Source organism: Scomber scombrus, chromosome 19, assembly GCF_963691925.1.
Source record: "Scomber scombrus chromosome 19, fScoSco1.1, whole genome shotgun sequence".
Taxonomy (NCBI): domain Eukaryota; kingdom Metazoa; phylum Chordata; class Actinopteri; order Scombriformes; family Scombridae; genus Scomber; species Scomber scombrus.
The window spans coordinates 4719595-4743551 of NC_084988.1; the positions used below are offsets into that span (position 1 = coordinate 4719595).

Below are 23957 nucleotides of genomic sequence, written 5' to 3' on the forward strand. Positions count from 1 at the left end.
GAGCTTTTGTTTTTATTTGTTTCAGCCACAACTTTCACCCAACATCCTCCACTGAACCTGCGTGTGGCTTCTTGTCAAATCACACCAAATCGCAGCCTACCGTGCTGCGTTACCGCGGCGACCGTGCAAACATACTAATCACACAGATCACAACAAAAGATAATTCATGTGGATAAAAAAAAATGTGTATAAATCAAGTGCAAATACAAACAGAAAGACAGAGCAGGATTCTTTATGTAGTGCTTCCAGAAGATGAACAAAATACAACTTACTCCAGGTTAAAAGTATCCTTGCTAAATTTATTTATATTCTTTTTTCACAAATATATTTCATTTTTTTTGGGATTATATTGTAAACGATGAATCTTTTCATTTGGCACCAAACTTGAAAAAAACACATAACATCGACTCAACTTTGATTCCAACTAGAAGCAGCCAATAGCAGCATATACTGTACGGGGATTTGAAGCTAATCAATTATGGTAATTTTTAAAAAAAAAAGTCATAATACAACGCTGAATGGAATTTCTCATTTTATCAGGAAGTATAACAAAGTCAAGCAGTGTATCTTAAGTGCAAAGTTACTGTTAGTTTAAATATAAGGATTAGTTTAACAAGCTCTTAAAATATAGTAAAGTGATAATTCCTTCATTTGTTAAATTAGTGGTTCCAGTATAGGGGTTAGGACCCCTACAACCAGAGGTAAACTTAATGGGCTGCATGATGATTGCCCAGGTAGGAAATATTCAATTGTTGTAAAGAAAAAGATTTTTTTTTTAAAACAAAAACAAAAAAAAACTACAATCTTTGCTTCTTTTCTTGTGACATAACAAAGAGAGAGGAAATCACTCTTTCATGGAAATGCTCACAACCTACATTATAGACATGACATTAGGTAACAAGGAGATATTGCTTCATATTAATGTCACAAGCAAAACGGAAAACCCTGAATTAAAGGTGCAGTGTGTAGAATTTATATCATCAGGAGGAACAGATTTGGCAGAAATTGAATATAATATTCATAAATGTTTTAATTATTGTAGAAATCACCTGAAAATAAGAAAAATTAGACTTTATATCTACTTAAGGAGCAGATCCTCTTCCGCATACACCACCATGTTGCACCGCCATGTTTCTACTGTAGCCCTGAAGGGACAAAACAAACACCGATTCTAGAGAGGGGCCTTACGCATTTTTTCACAAGTTTCGCTGCTGCCATAGTTTCCCCTAAATGCTTGGAAGAGGAGGGGGATGGGAGGTGTTTTCAGTTGGTTGCAATCTGTTATCTCACCACTAGATGCCACTAAATCCTACACACTGCTCCTTTAAATTATCAACATTCACTAAAATATATGTTAGTAATTTATCCCAATTTCATTCACAGTATTTATACATGGAGTTCAGACAACAACTACAATCATTTAGACCTAAAAACACAGTTTAGGCCTTTTATTGGTCTCAAATGTTGGTCCTGATTTGAAATAGATCCCCAGAAATCCTACGTAAACTCACAGTGCATTAATTCATTTTTATAAAAAAAGTGAGAGAGGCTTGATCCGAGAGGGACAGATGCAATATGAATAGACCCGAGGATAATTAGCCCCAGTTCGAAATGTGTTTGACCTGGACAGACCAACACCACAGTCAAAGTCATAGAAAATTATTTTGTTCACATGCTTCAAAAATTAATTTAGAGAAATAATTGAAAGTCCTGTTTTCACCAAAAATAAAAGATTCTGCAGCCAACTGGATGACAGATTGAAGATAATCTAACCAATATTTAACATCATTGAATCAAACTCTAAAAAAGTAATTGTCATTTAACCTTTTCTAAAATATATTCTCCCGCGGTGATAATGACGTACCACATGATCAGAGCTAATGATGAGTACCTTCAGATCCATTCAACGTGTGTATTTACTACTACTACATTTACCATAATCCATTTTCTCTGGCAGCTTCACAGGGCTTGAACCGAGATGAGCAGCAGGTCACATCTTCATGTGTCGGGCAGTAGAGATCATTTAAAGCCCTTTATTGTATGTCACAATCTTACAATCTGTTGCCATGGCGATCTCCGGCTCTAGCTGATTCACGCTGATCTGTGAGAAATCAAAGCAGAACAAACAGGTCAATAATAGCAAATAGAAATATTGGCACCAGCTGACAGATATAGCACATTTACATACAGTACGTGCATGCCGAAGCCTACATGCATACATAATTAATTACATTAACCGACACTTAAAGATTTGAAGCTGTTTCATTTGTAACTAAATAATTGTTAAAGGCTGTAAATGTTCTGTATTTACCGCTAATGTGTAAAAAGAGCCAATTTGGCAGATTAAAGTCTAATTTGAGGTTTGCATCTCCTAATATTTGAACCAGAGACAGATGGCTGTCGGAGTTGGAGGCAGAATCCTAATCAGACATCTTGGTAGGTGTGAAATGGGGAAGTGGGACAAATTGCTCCAGGGGAGCGGGGCATTCATGTTTCTTTTTGGGGAGTTTTTTTTTTTTCATCTGCTATCCTTGCAAAAGTGCAAAAGGGAGATGTGAGAGAAAAACAGACCCCTCCATGGAACGGGAGGCAGCTTTTCACAGGACTGTTGGCGGCACATATGTCTGAAGTTTTCCGCCATATGGCTGTCTGAGCTATTTCCAGTGGTAATTAAATCCTAAACATTTTAAAGCCAGAACTGGTTGGCTTGTGTCAGAAAGTCACTTGGCAGAGAGGAGACAAAGAGAGCGAGAGAGAGAGATGGAGTGAAAAACAAAATCATGCCACAGACACTTAATGAGTAGAACGACAAATACCGAGGCGAGAAGGCTAAAGTTAGATCTCAGCCTGCTAGCCTGGATAGCAGCAATGAATGAAGGCGATAGAGGCTCTGGGCAGCTCCTAACAGGGCAGGTTAAGTCTCAGAGGGAAACGCCTCATTAAAGAGGGCGGCTCTGTGAAGCTCAATGGGTAACGTTAAAGAGGTCAGGAGCAGTCGGTCATCAGCATCAGTCATTGGAACTGAGTCATGGCAGGCCTGAGAGCAAAGCAGATATTCAATAGCTTCAGGAGCCGAAGAAGCAACAACAAACAATTCTCAGAAGTAGCTCTTTAACAACTTAAATTGTTATTTTAAGAACTGATTCTTCTCTGAGTGTCACCATTGTAATTATCACCATCACAGTGGGTGTCACAATTAATTTATTCCAAGATGGTAAACTAAGATGTAATATCGTTGTCATTATTGCTGCTCCTCATTCCAACTGATACAACACAACACTCATTTAATCGGCACCTCAAAGTTCAACCTCTACCAAGCTCATGAAAGCTTTTGCATTTGCTTTTTAGTGTCTGGCAACTTTATCAAAGACAAAAAAAAGCAACAGCTGTTTGTAATGAATCAGAAAATCGATTATAGCTGCACAAAAAGCAGGAAATGAGCGTTACTATAATATACAGCGTCGCTATAATGAACTTTCCTTCATCATCAACACGATTGACTGTCTACTGAATCGAAGGAGAACGTTTTTAAGAAGAATTACCTCTGACATCTGTGGAAAGAGGCTGATGGCGAGAGGCAGCGCCAGACCGAAGGCAGCGAGGCACACCAGGCTGTGGACGGGCAGGACGAGCCTCCGCCGTCTCTGCAGGAGAGGAAGTCTGGTGGGACGAGGAGGAGAAAGAAATACGGTCATTATTTATACTAAATTGAAAGCGTAGGTGACTGGCGGTGGCACTGGAGAAGAGATTTATCATCCACAACAGCATACATTAAATTTAGACATGATGAAGGGAACAGTGGGATCTCAAAGTTCAATTCACGGTGAGCTGCACATATAGGCAACGACTCACTAATTTTCAAGATCATTAATCAAGGCAGACAAACGGCTTAAAAAACAAAGGCTTTCAGGGGCTGCAGATTTTTTTTTTCAGTGTTAAGATGCCATTAATACAAGTGAACCCTGGTAATACGCTCAATTTGCCAAAAAATAGTTTTAGAAGTCAGGTGTGTGTGTCACTGGCAGAACATGTTGCATATGAGTAAAGTGTGTCCAGAAAAATAAAACACCCCAGAAGAGCCCCACAGATTTTTCGCTACTGGTGAGTTAAAAAAAATGTGATATCTATGTAGTGGCTGATAATTTTATATATTTACAGAATATATACATAAACACCTTTTTTTTTTGCAATGATCCATCAAATGTGCTTATCAAACACATGTGACAAAGATATGTAATGAATGCATGATATATTACCGTTTAACTATAAACTTTATTATATTAAATGACATCAGTTCACAGTAAATTTCACTGGGGATTTAATAATTATAAATAACTATGAATCTTTTTTAAAACAGGACAAAAAAAACAAAAAAACAATTCAAAAACATCCTAAGAAAAAGGATCAAACATACATAAAATGTTGCCTATAATTAAAAAATAACATATAGCCTGACATATTTGTTATATTTGGATTTGGTTGGCCTCTATATATATATAGTCAGTAAATTGTCATTGACACTTTAAAGTGAGGATTTCTCTAGCTTGAGGTGATTTTGCAGAAATAAATGTCATAGCAACATGATACGTCAGACATAAGCTAAGAATGTCTTCTCCACATTATTCACCGGTAATGTGAGAAAAAGTCATACGGTGCCCCGTGGTGTCGTGGAAATGGTACATTCCTCAGATGTGGAACAGCTCAAGGTTTGTTTTTAGAAAAGAATTTGAGAAGGTTGCAAAATAAAAAATAAAAAATATATATATATATATATAAATATATTGGAAAAGACAACTTCCAATGAAATGCACTATGACACTGTCTCAAAGCAAGTGAGCTCTCTTTAAAGACAAACTTTCACTCAATAAGCAACACTTGAATCAGCTGTAAAGGATTTAAAAACCATTTTAAACTATAAAAGTCCTTAAAATCCCAGTTTAGAGTTCAACATGTGTTTTTTCGCTTCATTACCTAAAAAGAAAGATCATGAAGTTTTGTTTTTCTTGTCATTTCTACTAAATGTTACACTATCATTTGTTGTGTATTGATTTAACCCTTTAGTCTGTATAATCCCTCATCACTGCATCAGTTTACAAAACACATCTCATCATTTCTATCTGAAGAGAGACATTTTAAAGAGGTTTTACAGATCTATATCTAGACATATATATTCTCGTCTCCAGCCCATATTTCTCCTCCCTCCTCGCTGCCCTCTGTAGGATAATCCCCTCTTCAGTGTGTGGGACAGCGAGCTCAGCGGGAGCTTGAGAAAGAGCCGCTCCTCCACCAGCGACGCCTCTCCCCCTAACGAGGAGAGCTACTGCCTAATGAGGGAGCTCATTAACACATATGGCTGCCATGGTTTAATTAGGCTACACACACACACACACATACACACACACACACACAATAAAAATGTGCAGATACACATCTTAGCGGGAACTGCATTACAAAGAGAAAAGTCAATGGGAGAAAGTTGTGAGGTATGTGATGTGTGAGCTGTGAGGTTTAAGCACATGCAAGTTTAAAAAAATCTAACATCAGGTGATATTATACAAAAGTAATAACACACTTGTGTGCACCTGTATTCACACACTGAACAACATGGCTGTTTAACTGTTCACATGAACCTCTGACAACGTGACTGAGCCGAATTGTCACCGTGAATAAATCTATTGATAGAATATAACTGCTGACTTGTGTTGAGCTGAACACAAATACAACAATATGCCAAAAGAAAACACTTCATTCTTCAAATTCAAAGAGCAATAGTGGTCATAATAGCTTGTGTGAGCCTCTGACAACAATAAAAGGTGGAAATCTATAGAATATCTGTATTGAATATGGTGATTTTTTAAGCTTTAGTTGAGCTTTCTTCTCCTTATACTTTACATACAGAGTTATGTAGATGATAACAGTTAAACTATCAACCAGGTAAATCATTTCTTTACCAACCCAACAGCTCCTGAAGGAGGTGATTCAAACATGAAGTGCAAAAATCAGAAGGTGTTTTTTTTAATAAAGGAATATCTTATCTTATCTTTTGTCAGATGGAGAAAAAAGACGTTATTCAAATGTTACGATTGTTTTAGATACGAGTTCTTTTTCAGTGGTTGAAGAGCGTGTTCGGAGCATCAACATTAAAGTTGACCCGCAGAGTTTATGGACTAATAGGAGTACGGAGCGATGTTGTTGAGTGAGTTACAGTTTTGTTTTTGCATGTTATGCATTTGCAAGAGGGCGACACGATACATGTTCCTGCTGAATGTGTACCACGAAGTTACGGGAAGTAAACCACCGACAGTAATGTGCCAGCAAAAGTGACGACGAAGAAAACTGAATGCTGGGAAACACGGATGTTAACAACTCAGGATTTAAAATGTGCTATGAGGAAGATAAACCATTCGACACATTTATTATTTGTTAGGCTTTAATTGATACACATTAAGTATTTGTTTGTTCACAGGAAAACTTGGAGTGTTTTGGGGTTTTTCTGATAAGACAAAAAAGGAAGAAATAGCAACTACAATCTAAACTGAGCTCATGGTTGATCAGCCTTTTGTCCCCTTACTCATCCAGTCATATTAGTTAGGCTTTACACACACACACACACACACACACACACACACACACACACACACACACACACACACACACACACACACACACACACACACACACACACACACACACACACACAGGTATACCTATCAGGCTACACGTGATAACAGCTCTACCTCTAAAGATTAAAATCCTAGATGCACACAGAAGTATTTGATTAGTGGGTGGAGTTTGGGAGCAACAGCTTGTACTTCCAGTAAAAGATAAATAGGACCCCACACTTTTCTGAATTTACAGTATTATACATGTTGTCTGGGGTCTGATTAAGGACTTAATTGTGATTATTGTAGTGTTGAATTTGCTGAATTTGACAAAAAAAAAACAAAAAAACAGACCTTTCCTAATTTTTCTCAATGTTCTATATCATGATATATATTCTAATACCTATAGATCTCTTGAATACAATTATGAGTTTATAACCTCTCACTTCCAACCAAAGCGCATGAAGGCTAGAAACCTGCTGTCACTGCCCTTAAACCAGCTCTCAGCAGTGTAATCCATCATTGAGGGGCCGACCAGGCAGCCATCTCTGTCCCCTTGTTCTCGCTCCATTGAGAGCCAGTGAAGGCGAGCTGACATCGAGGATAGTTGAGGACTACTCACCTGCAGCCACAAACTCACAACCCTCTTCTCTCTCCCTCTCACACACACACACACACACACACATTGCTTCTTTCTCCTCCTCCCTCCCTCCCCCCCTCCCCGCCCCCGTTCAGTCATTCAGCTGCCAGGAATCCCAAACACACCTGGGCAGCCGGCCTGCGCTGCCTGAGCCCGCCTGCTCGGAGCGGTCGGGACAAGTGCTGTCAAGGATTTACAAAGATGGCTGCATTCCTTGACGCACCGCAGGCACTGCCAGGCCATCGATCACAAGACGTCCATATAAACATGTTGCATCATTAAGACATCATTACAGTCATATCACACAACACTGAATCTCAGCGCTGGGAAAGGTTCATTGACTCTGTGAGCTTATTAAACAATAGAAATGGCAACGATGAAGGAAGCCGAGGTTCTTAAATACTATAAGTTTTATTATTCATGTATTAATTAGAAGTCATTTTCATTTTTTTTAATTACTCTAACTTGTTTTATACCACTTTTATTGCTGCCACGAAAGCAATAATTCATTTTTTATCTGAATGGATAAACAAAAAGGGCGCCACCTACAGAAACTCTATCAGCAGAAAACTCCACTGAAAAGTAGATGGCTTAACATTTCAGGAGGGAAACTAGACATCCTGCGTTGTCTTTGTATTTTGCAGTGACACCAAATCAAAGAAACAAAAAATATGTTAAAACCAGCTTTAAAATCTAGGCTGAACTATCAGGAAATAGTAGTAAAGGTTATTTCACTGAGGTTAAACTGGGGTTACCTTCCATCACTAAAGCTTTATCACCTCCAAAGAGCTCATCAAGAGTGTTAGTGTCAGATTTTGCTTATTGTTTATAGCCTGACCTATATTGGATTTTATATATCTCTATCTATTCATATTTCTGACAGTGTTAGAAGTTTTTTTTTAAAGTGATTTAGAGTTAGAAAATAATCTTGTTGATGCTCTGACTGTTTCTAAATGACTTCAAACATATGTTGTAGCATTTCTATTCTGGATTTTCAGCTGAAATATACATTGATAATCTAATAACAGTCAATATATGGCTCCAGCTAAATTATCAGTTTGACTCTAATATTGTTTCTATGTAAAAACTAAATAAGCTCATTCAGTTTGTGAGTATTTCTTACTTTTCCAGTGCAGCCATGATGATGGGAGGCAGCACCAGGATTGGCATGGGCAGCACCACTCTGGTCAGTGCCGTCTCCACAAGTGCCTGTCATAAAAAAAACAAAATAATTACATTTTCAAAAGATTTCTCTTTTCATGCAGGAATAAACTGACTAATTTCATCTTCATATTGAACTCATTATGTATAATTAAAGCTAAGCTGCATTTTCACACATTACAATTCTAACAGATTAACAACTAAACAGCACATGATGAATTTACACCAGACATTAAAGTGTTCAGAGCTAAGCGACATACATGCCTGGCAGCCACTTTGGACGTTCCCACCACGTTCCCGTTGTCGTCGAGCACGCTGATGCCCTCCGACAGCTCCGAGTGTCTCATGAGCACCACGTTGCAGACATTTGCACTCGCTGCGGAGAGGTGAGAATATGTATAAAGCTGAAAGTGAACTTTCTCACCTCTAGGAATTCAACATATTTTATTAATTCACAAATGGGCAAATTGTTTTCACCCTCTGGCCGGGGTGCGAGATCAGAGAGGGGGTTTAGTGCCTTGCTCAAGGGTGCTGTGGCAGTTATGGTGAGGATGTGGAATACGCAGTTAATTACTTTTCACAAAGTAATTACAGTATTTCATGATCTCGCCGTCACTTTTTTTTTTTTGCATTTGCGGTAATTGTGAAGTAATTATTCAAAACTCAAGACAAAACGTTCTGGCAATATTTTGATCTGATGAAATAATTATTCTTTAGCCAAGAGAAAATGGGCTCGACAGCTTACAGAACAACTATTTGTTATGCCGAGATCCCAAAAATAACAGGACAAGCTGTTTTCTTGTGATCACGAAATCATTATTTTGTGACTTCAAGTAAACAAACCTGCTATGATGGGATCAAATATTATTAGCCACACTAGCTTGCATGGCTTTATGAATATTCTGTTACGTCAACAACTACTGAATGGTTTCCAGTTAAATTCTGAGCCGACGTTCATGACTCCCAGAGGATGAATCCTAGAGGACTTTAGTGAAGCTTTAACTCTTCCTCTAGCGCTACCATGAGGTTGACTTTTGTAATATTTTTGTTGATCCCTTAACCTTTCATCTACCAGAATAATCAGGTCAGAATTGAACTTTGTCCTATACTTTGGTTTACGACCAAATAACCATAAAACAATTGAGTTTAGTGCTGATTAGTAAATGTCAGCATGTTTATATTGTCACTGTAAACATCTTAGCTTACTGACATTAGCTCGAAGCAGCACTATGCACACAAACAGACTCATAGAGCTGCTACCTAAAAACTCTCAGCTTTGTTTGACATATATTTGGATCACGAGGAAACTAAATTGTTAAAAAATCATCTTTGTTCTTGTCTTTGCCTCCCCTACACAATTATATCTTTTAAGACATTATTATAACATTAATAATGAAAAGTCGATTCCTTCCTCTTTTGATGCACCTCAGGTTTTTTGTTAAACCTGCTCATTTCCCCCCTGTGTGTATGTGTGTACCTTTGTGTGTGTCTTTGTGTGTGCCTTTGTGTGTACATGGACGTGTGAATGTGTGTTGAATGCTGGCAACCAACAGCGTACCTCCCCGGTGAGTGTGTGTGTGTTACTGTATTTGGGGGAGGGAGGGTGTTTGTTTTTTGTTTTTCCTCTTCTCCTCATCTTTGCTGAACATTTCATTTACTCAGTTATTATGATTCTTTGTGTATCTCCTTTTGTTGTGTCTGTTTATAAGTTGTTCTTCTGATTGTTCATCTTGTTTTTTTCAATACAAACATTTGGTCGCAAAAAATAATGAAAAGTGATTTAAGGCTTATATTTAAGGATTATTTTCAGTATTGATTAATCTGTGAATCATTTTCTCCATCAATTGATTCATTGTTTGGGCCATAAAATGTCAGAAAATGCTGAAAAATGTTGATCACTGTTTTCCCAAAGCTGTCCTTAAATATCTTCAGTTTACTGTCACAGAAAACTAAAGAAATCAGAAAATATTCACATTCTTTTCTTAAAAAATTACTCAAAATGATAAATAGATCATTAAAATAATTGCAATCGATTAATAGACTTACTGTTGCAAATGTAAAGTGATTTAAAGCATTTACACATATTTGACGGCCACTGAATGTCCTTCTGACAGATGTTTGCTTTACTCACTGATACCTGAACGTAGCACATCATCGCTGTGTCATTTGTGTCATAATCCACAAAACTGAAATCCACGCCGCTGACACGGGCAACACTCAAATCAGCAGCGGACAAGATGACTGATAGGTCGACTGGCAGCAGTGTTGTTACCCCGTGATTTATTCACGAAAGCCAAAATGAACACAAATGTATGTTAATATAGATAGACCTTTCTCCTTGACTCTAATAGGAATAAGAAAAACTCATTTTAGAGAGTTTAGTGGTGGTGCCGCGAGCCTTTTTAATTTAAGACAACAGCATACAGAGTTATCTTTATTAAGGGCTGCAGGGCTGGCAGGTCGCTTTGTGAGGGGAATTCAATTGACTGAGTAAATAGCTCTTTTTACCTACAAGGGATTTTTTTTCTCCAGACCAATTAATAGAGGGACAGATAGCAGAATTTTGGCAAGGAATAACAAAAACTACAGCAAACAGATCAAATTTTCAAAAAAAACCTGTTTAAAATGAAATTAATAAAGGCATCAAAGTAATTATAAATAGATGAATTTAATGTCTGTACAGCTAAATGCTAAAATATGTGATCATAATTTGTAATTATTGGAAATAATTACATTTATGTGCATTCTAATTGTCATCTAATAACTAGTGGTACAATCACGGAAATGCATCCAAGAACTTTTTTGCGTAATTAATTCCTAAATATGACGAATAATGATGAATATTTTCAAAAGACAACAAATTAATTATCCACACAAATTTCCTGGCGGCGTGGCTTTCTCCCTCCAGTTAAAGTCTTCATAATCTAATTGAATGACAGGCCGCTGCTTGATTAGGTTATTACAAATAAATCTAGCCTTAAGTAAGCAAACAGAATCAAGCGGGTGAAAATTCAAACAGCACTTTGCTTTTGCTCGCTTCAATTAGCCATTTTAATTACCTTTTATATGGGCTTACCAAAACAACAACAGCAACAACAATGAACAAACAGAAAATCAGGTAAATGAGGCCTTGACATAGACGCCACTTTAGGGGTAATTACCCAATTTGTTTGCGGCAGCAGAGTTCTAACGAGCAGCCAATTACCAGGCAAAGGCTGCGCTGTAGAAACCTGTTGATTTAATTAGAAGAACCGCCATGGTAAGGAAAGGGGGGGAAGGCAAACAATTTAATTATGAGCCAGCAGCCCGGGGCATTCTGGGACATGGGTCTATACCCCTGGGTGTGACTGTGTGTTTGCAGGGAGAGTGGCATGAAAACCGGCTTTGTGGCGACACGCACGTCTAACAAAGCGAGCTCATAACACATCTCTCACCCTGCAGAGAGGCAAACGGACTGAGAGGAGCAGCAGGAAGAGAGTCGCCAGGCTGCTTTTGGCTCTCGTACAGAGATTTACAACGATCACAGAGCGGATGTAAAAAGATAGACACAACATTTATCAGCATGAACAGACGAGGTTGAACTGTGTCTGCAGATTAATGCTCAGTTTCTTTGTTTTTGTAGGATTATGTTCTTACATTTTGTAAATCATGAAGAGAAAACAGTCATATTTGTTTAACTCTACTTGCTAATGTTTGTGAAATATAATGAAACTGTGATACTTGTCCAACCAACACTGTAGTTCATATTACTGATCAAAGTCTCACATAGTTTGATAATTTGATTGATAGTTCGATTGATGTAATATTAATATAGTCTGCTTAACATTATCATGTCCTACTAATAAGCTAATTGTAAGTGAAAGGTTAAAGGTTAATTAAAATGAGCGGGAAATTTCACTCCTGAATCTAGAAACGGTCTCACCAAATCATTTTAACTCAATCTAAACTTGGCTGAAAGATGGTGAATGAACTTTGAATTTAAATAGTTTTGACAAATATTATACAGACTATGAGCTTGTTATTGTATACTGCAAGCATGGTCATTTTAAATAATGCATTAAACATCAACATCTAATAGTTCACTTGCTATCTATAAGCATTCTTACTTTAGCTAATGCAGTTTGAGCTTTAGTATATCATTTCTTTGCAGGTTGATAACAACCTCAAAAACAGAGCCATGTAGTGTTTGTCGGAGCTTTTCAAACATACCCACTGCTGGGAAGGGGATGAACCTCTGCACCAAAAGCCTGGTGGTTGGGCTGAAGCTGCTGGCTTTCTGGATTAACACATTGAGCCCGACCTGAGGGGAAAACCAGACAAACAAAATAGTACAAACAAATCTGTCACTGAGTCTATTTCAAAATCTAGGTGATGCAAACAGTGAATATTTGGAATAAACATTTTAATAAACAGTTTTTTTCTGTCCTGCACAGTGCAGTGAAACATCCTTTTAAACTTCAAATGTCACAAATGGTTTGATTTGCAGAAGAGTGACATTTTTTTTTTTTTTTACAGCACTGTGCATAACCAATTAAATAATGTGACTTTGCTGTATTTTAATACACTTGAGAGCCAAAGTCAAAATGTGCTCTCCGATAACACGCCACCACTCTCCACTCCAGCCGCCGGCTCTCCTCAGCCCGGCAGGGGTTCGTCACCAGAGCGGGTCGTTTAATTGGAGAGCTCGTGCCCCCCTCCTGGCCTGTCGTTCCGCCCTCCAGACACCCCGCGATTTTTTTTTTCTGTGCTTGTTGTCGTTGTCAAGCCTGAGGGCAGCAGCCGGATGAGCGCCCAGCGGGACCAGTAATTGGCTCGGTTTGAGCCCCGTGTCCACACTAAGGCTGTGTCAGGCAGGTGTGCCAACTTGTATTATACCTCTTGACATTTAAGTCTTTGATGATATAAATTTAAGAAAAAAAAAGTTGAACTGATGCAGGTAATTTAACAAATGATATTAAAAGGTTCATGCTTGGATTCTACTTCTTTATATTTGACAACGTTCTTGTCAAATCAATTAAAAATAATTGGTGTTTCACCTAGAAATGGATTTCCCAAGCAATATTAAAACCTCCAAAATTGCCACTGAAGCCCAGATCAATAACATTTTTATTGGATTAACAGGGTGGCAACGAGTGAGTCTGCAAAATACTACAGCTTGATTGCAGGTTGTGCAGACTATTATGTGGGGAGAAACCTCCAGCTCTAATTGCAGTAGACAAAACTCCACTACCAGAGTGATATATTGTTAAATGCCCAGTTTTAAAGACATAACAGATCAATAAGTGGCTCAGTTATTGCACGTTGATAACATAAAATCTTTTAAATCTCAGGGCCTATAGTCAGTCAGAGACAAGAGGAAGCAGTTCAGTCGGCATTATGGGAACTCACCGCAATTGAGACTGCACTGGTCACCGCTCCGAGGTATCCCTGGAAGAATTTGGACACTGGAGCTGGCTAAAGTGCAAAAAATAAAGAAGTGTGGATTATAATACTAAAGGAGCTCATATGCATCTATTCAGCATTTGTCAGAATTGGATTGGATCATTTTATTTCAGATTAAGTACCTTGGAGGCGTTGCGGTTGCTGAAGTTAACACAAGCGTTGTGACTCTGGTTTAACCACTGAGAGAAGAGAGAGAGAGAGAGAGGAAAGTAGAGGGGCTCATTAATAAATGTGCTTATACGCCTGTAAAGAGGTTTATCAGTGTGTGATGGCAGGTGGCACATTTAGGATTTTATAGACTGTTATCTGTTTCTGACCCACAAATGAGACCATTAAGATTCATTCTTGACACACATCTGTAAATTCATTGATCACTTACTAGATTTTTAATGCATGGCTTTCTTCAACAAATGAAACAGTTGAAAGCTCCAGAAAAGTTAGTGAATAAAGTTTTGAGTGGAGTTTAGTTTCACATTTTAATCACAGAAATGAGCCTGTGATTCATAACATAACTGTATTAGTCTCCCACCAGTAGCATCTTTTTAATGAAAACTTAATTTTCTAATATCAATATACAGCATGTATTATAATTAGTGTGTTGAACATTGTTGTCAGGTGGATGAAAGTTGCTTTTTATTGCAGTTTCATTGCCACATTTGTCACTTTGGCATCTTTTTGTCATATGTTTTGGTTTCAGAACATCTTACCAAAGAATTGCTGTTAAAAAATGATCAGTCTGGCTAACGCTGGTACATTCACATAAGTATTGATTAATGTGTGTTGTCCTTAAAAAGAAATAAATTAGATGAAAATTGGTTATTTGATAGTATTACTGGTCAAAAAGTTGGTATGTACCTGCCAGAAGACAGTCGACATCAAGGTTTGATTTGGGAGAAGGAGACCAACAACCTACGAAAAGATAAAAAAAGTTTTGGTTTTTAAGTGAAATATTTATGTCATCGTACAGTTTATGTTGTGCAATATGACAACAAACATCTTTGTAGCTTTGATATGAATTTGGACTGATTAAATGAGTGACTTTGCATTGTTTAAATGTCCATAAATAAGTCTTACCACAGGTGTGCCAAATGGGATAAAACCTAAAAGAGACAAAAGTTGATCACCATCGTATGCTTTTAGGTTCATCTGATATTTGTAATAGTTCAACTTGTAATTGTTATTATTTCAAATCAGCGTTAAGTGATTTTCTTCTTCATTGCTTCTCCCGTCCAGATTTCTACAAGTCCCTCAGAAACCCATCAGCTCTGTTTGTCTTAACTTGTGTGTTACTCCGTCCAGGTTACAAAGAGCAGTAGGAATATGTTAGAAGTATGTTGGGCCTTACATATTAATGACTGCTGTCTTTTCCTCCCTCGTTCACTCTCTCTTTAACCCTCCCCCTGACACTTCAAAGTGAATTTGAAAAAAAAAGGTGCTTTGAGACTGGACCAAAATACTTATGTTTGCTTCTTCCGACGCCTCAAAAACCTCTCCGTCACTGTGGGAGCGAGCCTTTAATCAGCATCCAGCTGAGTGTGACCTTTTCCAGGCCTGAGACAACCCGAAGAGCCCCGTTGAGCCGTGACAGTTCCCAGGGTGAACGACGACGCCTCCATGTTGGACCATGTGACAAGCCCCGAGAACAACCCCCCCTCCCCCCGACCCCAAAGCTTCCACACCAAGACACTGTACCTGACATCCGAAAGGGCATGAAGATCTTCTCCCCCGTGTCAGGGTGGACGATGGCCTGTAATAAGAGCGTAATGATTAGAATCAGACTGTAATGAGTGCAGAGTGATCTGGGCTTGTTCAGTTTAAAGTTAATTAGTAGATTCAGTGCTATTAAAAATGTATTAACATCAACTTGAATAGAGTTAAACCTCTAAAAACAAGGTTAGATATTGACTAAACAGACTAAAACGACTATTAACAGAGTTGATTGCCTAATTGGTTGTACTCCCAAAACTCTCAATCTACTGTATAAGCACTGATGAAAGTCTGACAGGTTGTATAACTTATTTTAACCTCTTTTTTTATACAACAGAGCACTTTCATAGTCAAGTAAAGGTGCCTAAGTTTATGATTCTTTTAATATTAGCTAAACAAATGTCTTCTGTTACGTATGCACCAAAGACAACAGCTTTCTGTTAACGCAGTATCCTCTCCATGATGAGATAAGACAGATAGAAATCTGTTTCCCCTTCTGCGTCTGTGGTGATAAGATCTTCTATTTGGAGAAGAAGGGAAGGCATGTTGCTTCTACCTGACGCTCACGCAGCCACTCTTGAACTTGTGAAGGAACACGCATGAGGGCATTGTCAGCATACATGGAGTTTCCCTCATAGGATATACACAAGTCTTAGTAAAATAGTCGACAACTTTGAAGATCAATTAACATGTGTAGCAGTTGGTAGCTACCATTAGCCTCACTGAAAACCTAATGTGTTGAATCTGGATCTGGAGTACATTCAAGTTGTGTGTTGATCTATTTAAAAGACAGTCTGCACTGGCTGGATTTACCATTTTGATGTCAAACAATACATATCATAAACCTGATGATGGCGCTAGAGAAAACGTTACAGCATGAGAGGGACATAAATATCTGTAACTCATTTTAAGGCAATCCATCCAGATATGGTGGAGTCATTTCACTCAAAACCATAAATGTTAACATCACGGTGGCTCACAGGGTAACATTAGAGGATCACCAAAGTTATTGGATAACGGCTCGGGCAATATACTGATTTTATATGGATATCATGATATGAGATTAGATACTGTGGTTTTAAAGGCTGCATTATGGGAAAGTGAAGTCATTTTCAGAACCTAGCAGACTGTTCTAGCTGCTATATTATTTGCCTTTACCCACATTGTCATTATACCCACATTACTGATGATTATATATTTTGTAAAAGCACCAATAGTCATCCCTACTATACTGTTGCAATATCGATGTTGATCTCTATGTGATACATCGTCTGGGAAGCATGAATGAAACCAGCTGACAGACAGATCGACATCTCCACAGTCAGGGAGTCAATTTACTTCATGTATTGACTCCAAATTCTCAATGAAGTTGTTGATTAGACAGCATCCCAGACTAACCCTAAATGTGGTTTAAACAATCAGCTCACAATGCTTCTTCAATGTGTTTTTGGATGCATTTATATCTGTAATTATACAGAGCTTGTAATCAAATAATCATTTTATGGGTATGGGTGAGATGTGTTTAGGCTCATGCGTGTGTGTACTAGTGTTATGTGTATATTTTTCATTGTTATGCTGCAATAGGACTGCTCATACCAAATAAGTTTCATTGTATACTTGCAATGACAATAAAGATCTACCCATCTATCTCAGATGCATTTGAGTTTAGTGTTGGATGCAATCTGAACAAAACAGAGATTCTGAGTTTTTACAAAAAGTGGAAAAGTGGGAAAAAGTGAGCGATTACTCATTACATCATGTTACCTGAACATTTTCAATAAGTAGCTGATACATTTAAGAAAATATGAGATAACATTTGCACACAGAGAGCTAAATTTCACTCTGTTACGAGAGATTTCTCTCCTGAATAGATTCAAATTAATAAATTATTTAAAATAACTAAAAAGGTTTATTGAGACGAGTGATACACACCAGCCAAACAGAACTCTAAGGTGTGTCGTATTTATAGTCCACCGTGACAGAGATCCAACTCTATGGTTATTTTTGAAGCTGTAATTTGGAGCCATCTTGCAAACGTCCCCTTTAAGCGTCTGTTAGCGAGCACACAATTGTCAAAGTTGCTTTCTCTGTTTTTGCCAGATATCTTCACGATTTCACATATTACAGTAAATGATTTCTCTGTCGCTTTAACCGAGTGAACCTGCAGTTCATCGACTGTCAGCCACCTTTCCAAGCTGACACATGCTGCTAATTGGCACCGGGAGTTTATATCACTCACCTGCTTCGCTGTTTGTGTCATTTTAATACAGTTAATGTTGATGCTTTTTTAACTTAAACACATACTTTTGTCTTCTCAGCTGTATTTGCTGTGTAAACAGGTAAGTGTTGAGCTGAAGTGCAAAGAATGGTGTCAGTTTTGTTTGCTAATCCACGACACCATATGACAACAAACAGAGGTGATAAAGATAGTTTACGATTGCTATCTTTATGTGTTAGTGATTGAGAGAGTCAGAGAGAGTCAGAGAGTCAGAGAGAGTCAATGAAACAAAGAAAAATCTTACCTGCTTTATTTTCTGAGCCTTCCATAGCTGTAAAGATAAATAAAGCATATCTTCAATGAGAAAAACATTCATTTGTCAGTAGTGGAAAGTAGTCTAGTCAGCTGATTTCCTGTGTGTTATATTTGTAATATTGGAATTTAAGTGCAGCACACTGGACATCTAAAGTAGATCTGTCAAAAAGAGAGCATTTAAATGTGTATTTAAGCCTTTTTTGGCTATTTTTTAAACCTGTAGCTTGCTTTTCTGACTTGTAAATGCTTCACACACACCTGGTTCTGTCTAGCCAGAACACACCACAGTGTGCCTTCTTACAACACTCATCAAAAGCGACTTAAAGAAAACAATATTTTTACCCACTCCATTGCTCCTAAAAGAAGATGTTTTTGTGTCTTTACCTGAGCATGTGTGACTTCTGGAGGCAGAGTTCCTTGCTTGAAACGGTCAAGCAGCTCTACACACTCCTGGAGCCGTTTCTGATTTGAGAGGGGGGCAAAAAAAAAAAAGAGTGGGTACAATGTAATGTCAAGTCAAAGAAGTTTCCCAAGACTGCTATTTTTTTTCTGTATGTACGCCATATGTCTCGACGTGTGATAACTGTGTTTCACTCAAACTTTCATGCTGATTTTCGGTTGACAAATTAGTTTCCTAAAAGGTAATGAACAGCGTTTTCTGTGGTGTGATCAGTGTCTAATGCTGAGCAAAATACGAGGTCATGTGGCTCGATTTGTTCTAATTAGCTTGCCATCTGTGTGTGTGTGTGTGTGTGAGTGTGTGTGTGTGTGTGAGTGTGTGTGTGTGTGTGTGTGTGTGTGTGTGTGTGTGTGTGTGTGTGTGTGAGTGTGTGTGTGTGTGTGAGTGTGTGTGTGTGTGTGTGTGTGTGTGTGCGCTTGTTCCTTTATCTGCATTTATGTGGGTGTGCATATAAGCTCCTGTGTGTGTGTGTGTGTGTGTGTGTGTGTGTGTGTGTGTGTGTGTGTGTGTGTGTGTGTGTGTGTGTGTGTGTGTGTGTGTGTGTGTGTGTGTGATCGTACGCCAAATCCAGACCGTCCCCTGTTCCACTCATCATTAGGGGCAAGTTGAGGCTATGCCTGGCCCAGTAGGGTGCAAGTGTGTGTGTGTGTGTGTGTGCATGTGTGTGAGGCTGTGCACACTCTCCACACCTCACAGCTGCCCCACATGTCCACACCTCCTCACATCCCAGGAGCTACTGCCGCTATTACTGTCACCAAAGAGCTCGCTAACAGCTTCATTACCCAGAGCAGCAGAGCACTGATGACTCCATGAGCAGAATTACCACAACACACCAAAGACCTGGGAAATGTTAGGAGGAGCACGGCAGCCTAGCTTTTAAAGAAAATGGCATAAGGAACCCCCAAGTATGTTAATAAATGATCAATGTTAAATGGTTTTAAATGTTTGGGCTCTGTGTTGTTTCATGTGATGTGTGCTGCTCGGTGTGTAATTTTCTGCCACTAGGGGGTCTCGTAATCAGAACAAATAACAAAAGACGGAGTTTGATGATGTCGTTAAGTAGCGTGGGATCATGGGAGTTGTTGTCTTCATTGTTAGACAAACACTATTGTTGTCATGGCAATCAGCTTCTCCTGGTTAGGATTCCGTCAGGGTTCATCGTTCAGGAGGTTTTTTAAACGTTTTTAGCCGAATTATGAACAGAGCGGTCAAAACACTAAAAAAAGCAGTTTCATGTTATAAATCAGTGTTTCTCCTATTCGCTGTTCAGTGGACACAGGATGTTCAGAGGGGCTGTGAGTCGAGCTGCCGCTAACATTTCGCTCAGCTTGTTTCTCTGATAAGTTGAGATCCAGACATCCGATGACTAAACTCCTTCATCCTGTTACAAAGATATAGTGAAAAACAACCAAGATCTAAAAAGTGCACCATAAAAATGTTGCTTAAAGTTGATGACACCATTGATAAGCGATCAAATGAAACAGGTCGTTACCTTGATTAATATTATGGATTTTTCTGGGTTTGAACATGTTGAAAACATTTGGGATAATGGAAGTACACACCTCATCAACATACATAACACAGGTTTTAGACATTTTAATATGGAAAAGTTACATATTGCCCTTTTAAAAGTGTGACTCAGATGCAGCCGTGGCCTCTCACACTGTGAAGAGTCTTTCATCTGACATGAATGTGAGCTTTGTACACACATTTCCAAATCAACCAGATTGATCATAAGAACATCTGAAAACAGTTACTTTATCATTTTTCCAAACCTCATAATTACAGAGATAGTTTTAATGTCGATTCTTTACCAGCTCTGTATCTTTCATTGATACAGATTGCTCACTTCACACTCTGCTTGCAACTCTTTAAAAGCTGATTTGCAATAATTGTGTGTATTAAGCCTGAGCTTATAATTCATATATGGATAAATCCTGTTTTTCACCTTTTTCTCATACTTCTAGCACTGATACTTTATAGTTCTTGGCTGTAAATTGTAATTCTGCTTCTCTACTTTTTAATTCAAAAAAGATTGATTAACGTCATGAAGAACGTCATGTAAAAACTAAGCAACATCTTGGCTAAATATGTATTCGAGGTGTATTTTCAGTGTATTTTAATTGAGCTGAATCTATGCATTATTGTGTACCTCTGTCACGAAGAGGGTGCTGGGGTCAATCACATCCAGGAAGTGTCTGAACCGACCAAAAAAAGTGTTCTGAGAGAAAAAGAGAAACATTAACATAAAAGCCACATTGAACAAAAATGAGAGTCTTACTAAAACATTTCATTTGAAACATTTATTTCTCATCTAAACTTATTAATGAAGCATAAAGATCAGATATCAGATGCACCGCAGGTTCTGAAGAGCTTTTAATTTGCTTACGTGTAATCACTAGAAATAGATGTGCTCAGAAACTTTTAGAAAATGCTATTTTAATGGATGAATAAATTACATTTTTTGCTAAAATGTCAGCAGCCAAATCAGATTCTGGATTGTTTTCTTTGAGCGAGAGTCGGAGATATTCCAGCTGTCGCCCAGTAAACAGCGATATTACAGCGTGCCAGCTGTTTTAACACACCAGGTGGAGCCTCCTCATTAATACATCCTGCAAACTGTTTCCTATCTAGCGTCTTTTAGGGGCCCAAATCCACTCAAACCATTTGCAATTAACTTCTATAATGACTGTGCCAGAAATACCTTCTCGATCATTTATTCATAACTGAGCATAAGGTAGAGTTTCGGATACACAGCATGCCGGTTTGAAAACCACACATTCCTCCCCAACTCGGGTTTAATTACACTAACTGCTAATTTGGATGAAAATCTGGTATCTGACTCACTGCTGCACCGTGTGACTTCCTGAACATATGGATGGTGGGTAAAAACATAGAGTGGGCTAATAGTTTTTTTAAATCTAGAATTAATTATGTATTTATGAGTGCCACTCTCCAGTTTGACCAGTTTGAGCTGACACTGGTGAGAGTGGTCTTACCTCCTCTCTAAGAGCAGCTTCATATGTGTCACTCAAACTGCTGATATGACTCATTTTAAATGTGATATTGATGATAAATTGTACCTTTTGTGGTTTAAGTGCTGAAACTGTTCTCATATGTGTTATTTTTGGTCTAATACCTAATTAATTATTGACTCTATCCTCCCTAACTTTGTTCCATGTTTTGAAAATATGAGCCTAGTCTAAACACCACTATATTAACCTGATAATGTGTCTTGATAATCATCTAATTTACACATTGACAAGAATTATTCTGCAAAGTTAAAGGATAGTTTCACAATTGTTCAATTCTGTCTTAAAACATCAGTCAGGTGAACATATGAGCAGTGAAAGAGGTTTTCCTTGCTGTGATCATTCCTCCTGTTTATACTGACTATTAAAAGATCTCCTTCAAATGTGCTTTTACTGTATGTGACGGGGACCAAAATCCACAGTATGTTCACACAGTCATTTCATGCAAAAATGCATTTAAAAGAGTATGTGAAACTTGTATGAGTATGGACAAATGACTGTTGTTTTAAGACAGACTTGAAAAACTGTGAACCCATCCTTTAAGCTTTCAGATGTCAGCAGTGGTGAAAGTATTATTTAGATCCTTTTTTTTAAGCAGTGGTCGAAAATAACTAAGTAAAATTACTCAAGTACTGCACTTAAGTACGGTTTTGAGGTACTTATAGTTTAATTGAATATTTCTCATTGGTTTCCAAAAAGCAGTGCGTAGTCGGCTCACATTTCAGATGTCTATGAGTTGTTAACAGCTCCACCAAATAGTGAGGTTTCCCTCTAAACTTTTCACATGGTTTCATTTCAATAAATGTTCAAATGATCCTATATTTTAACACAAATAAGATAAAAATAAGACTTTCCTCTCCCATTAATCATCTAACCACCCCTCACATTTAACTGATGGCCCTTTGGAGGGGCCCCACCCCTAGGTTTAGAACCACTGGACTAAACTAGCTAACTGTATATAAAGTAGTGTAAACTAGCTCCACCTCCAGCAGCTACAACAGTAACATGCTGCTCTAACACTGATGCTTCACTATTAATAATCTAATGATGTCATAATAATAATATATCAGTCAGAGGACCAAACCACTACTTTTACTGTAATACTGCATACTACATCACTCATAATACTGCAGTACTTTTACTGTAATACTGCATACTACATCACTCATAATACTGCAGTACTTTTACTGTAATACTGCATACTGCATCACTCATAATACTGCAGTACTTTTACTGTAATACTACATCGCTCATAATACTGCAGTACTTTTACTGTAATACTGCATCGCTCATAATACTGCAGTACTTTTACTGTAATACTGCATACTACATCACTCATAATACTGCAGTACTTTTACTGTAATACTGCATACTACATCACTCATAATACTGCAGTACTTTTACTGTAATACTTTACAACAAGCTGCTAATCAGTTTGTACTTTCACTTCAGTAGTTTTTTTTTTTATCATGCAGGTTCTTTAATTCAGAGACAAACTCTTCCACTAAAAATGAGTTTAACTCTTATTCAGTGTCAGTATCTCAGCTGCAGCTTGTTGTGAACTAAAACAGACGGTAGCAGCCAACTTGTCACAACTTTATCAGCTTCACAGATAATTTGTCTACAGCTGCCTGTGCACATGTATGAAGAGAAGTTCCTGTTTTAGACTTGAGTCGTGTTAAAATGAAAAGTACCTGATCGAAACGTGACTTGCCATACTGGAAGGTCGGATACTCAGACATGCTGCTGCACAAACACACAAGTCCTGCAGATTGTATCGAGTATAAAACAATGTTTACAAACAGTTCACGACGCTGCAGCTGCAGAGCTGCGCGGTCAATACTCAGCTGTTTAGTAGCCGCGGTGCATCAAGGGTAATGTAGTTGTTCCAGGCTGCTTTGGACAAACAGGATGTGGCTTGAAGCATTGGAGAGTTGACTACATTTCCCAGGAAGACATGCATTGTTTGCATTTTATCAAAAAAAGGAGGTGAAGGTGCATCAGTTTGTTGTGTAACTATTAAAAAAAGAGACATTAAAGAGTCTTAATGTTAATGGTAGGAGCATTGAAGGAAGCTGTTTGAGTTTAGAGAGGATAACATAGCCCCCTAGTGGTGGTTTCCAATTAAAATCATTCACAGTAAAGTCTGCAGGAGGTGAACACTGTAGCTTCAACATTAAATCATGTTTCCAAACTACAGCCTATAAAATGACCACAGTACAATAAACACCTCTCCCCTCCAGTCTCATAACATAAATGTCAGATGATCATCACTCACTGCAGAGCTGTTGTGCTTTATTACACCGTAGGTCAAAAAATAAAAAATCAAATAGCAGCAGTGATGTAGTGACGCACTTGTAAACAGGGACAGTTTTCTGGT

The 23957-nt window shown here is 38.1% G+C and overlaps 1 protein-coding gene across 1 annotated transcript; it reads right to left on the reverse strand.

Moving 5' to 3' along the window:
* Positions 1–1067: 1067 nt before the first annotated feature.
* Positions 1068–23417, reverse strand: sfxn5a (sideroflexin 5a). Its single transcript, XM_062439913.1, has 14 exons — positions 23272–23417; positions 20698–20766; positions 18470–18547; positions 18075–18101; positions 15538–15592; positions 14920–14945; positions 14701–14754; positions 13968–14024; positions 13792–13857; positions 12613–12703; positions 8664–8779; positions 8366–8451; positions 3543–3660; positions 1068–2101 (listed from the first exon to the last, which is right to left on the reverse strand). Exons 1-14 carry the CDS (start codon positions 23317–23319, stop codon positions 2024–2026), a joined length of 969 nt encoding a protein of 322 aa, XP_062295897.1. The 5' UTR covers positions 23320–23417; the 3' UTR covers positions 1068–2023.
* Between the last annotated feature and the right edge of the window lie 540 nt (positions 23418–23957).

Bases quoted from the DNA above. Each gene is read 5' to 3' on its own strand.
- sfxn5a (XM_062439913.1), bottom strand. From the start codon at position 23,319: ATGTCTGAGTATCCGACCTTCCAGTATGGCAAGTCACGTTTCGATCAG. The intron at 20,767-23,271 runs GTACTTTTCATT...TTTTTCTCTCAG, and splicing joins GCAAGTCACGTTTCGATCAG to AACACTTTTTTTGGTCGGTT. The intron at 8,452-8,663 runs GTATGTCGCTTA...TTTTTATGACAG, and splicing joins CCAAAGTGGCTGCCAGGCAT to GCACTTGTGGAGACGGCACT.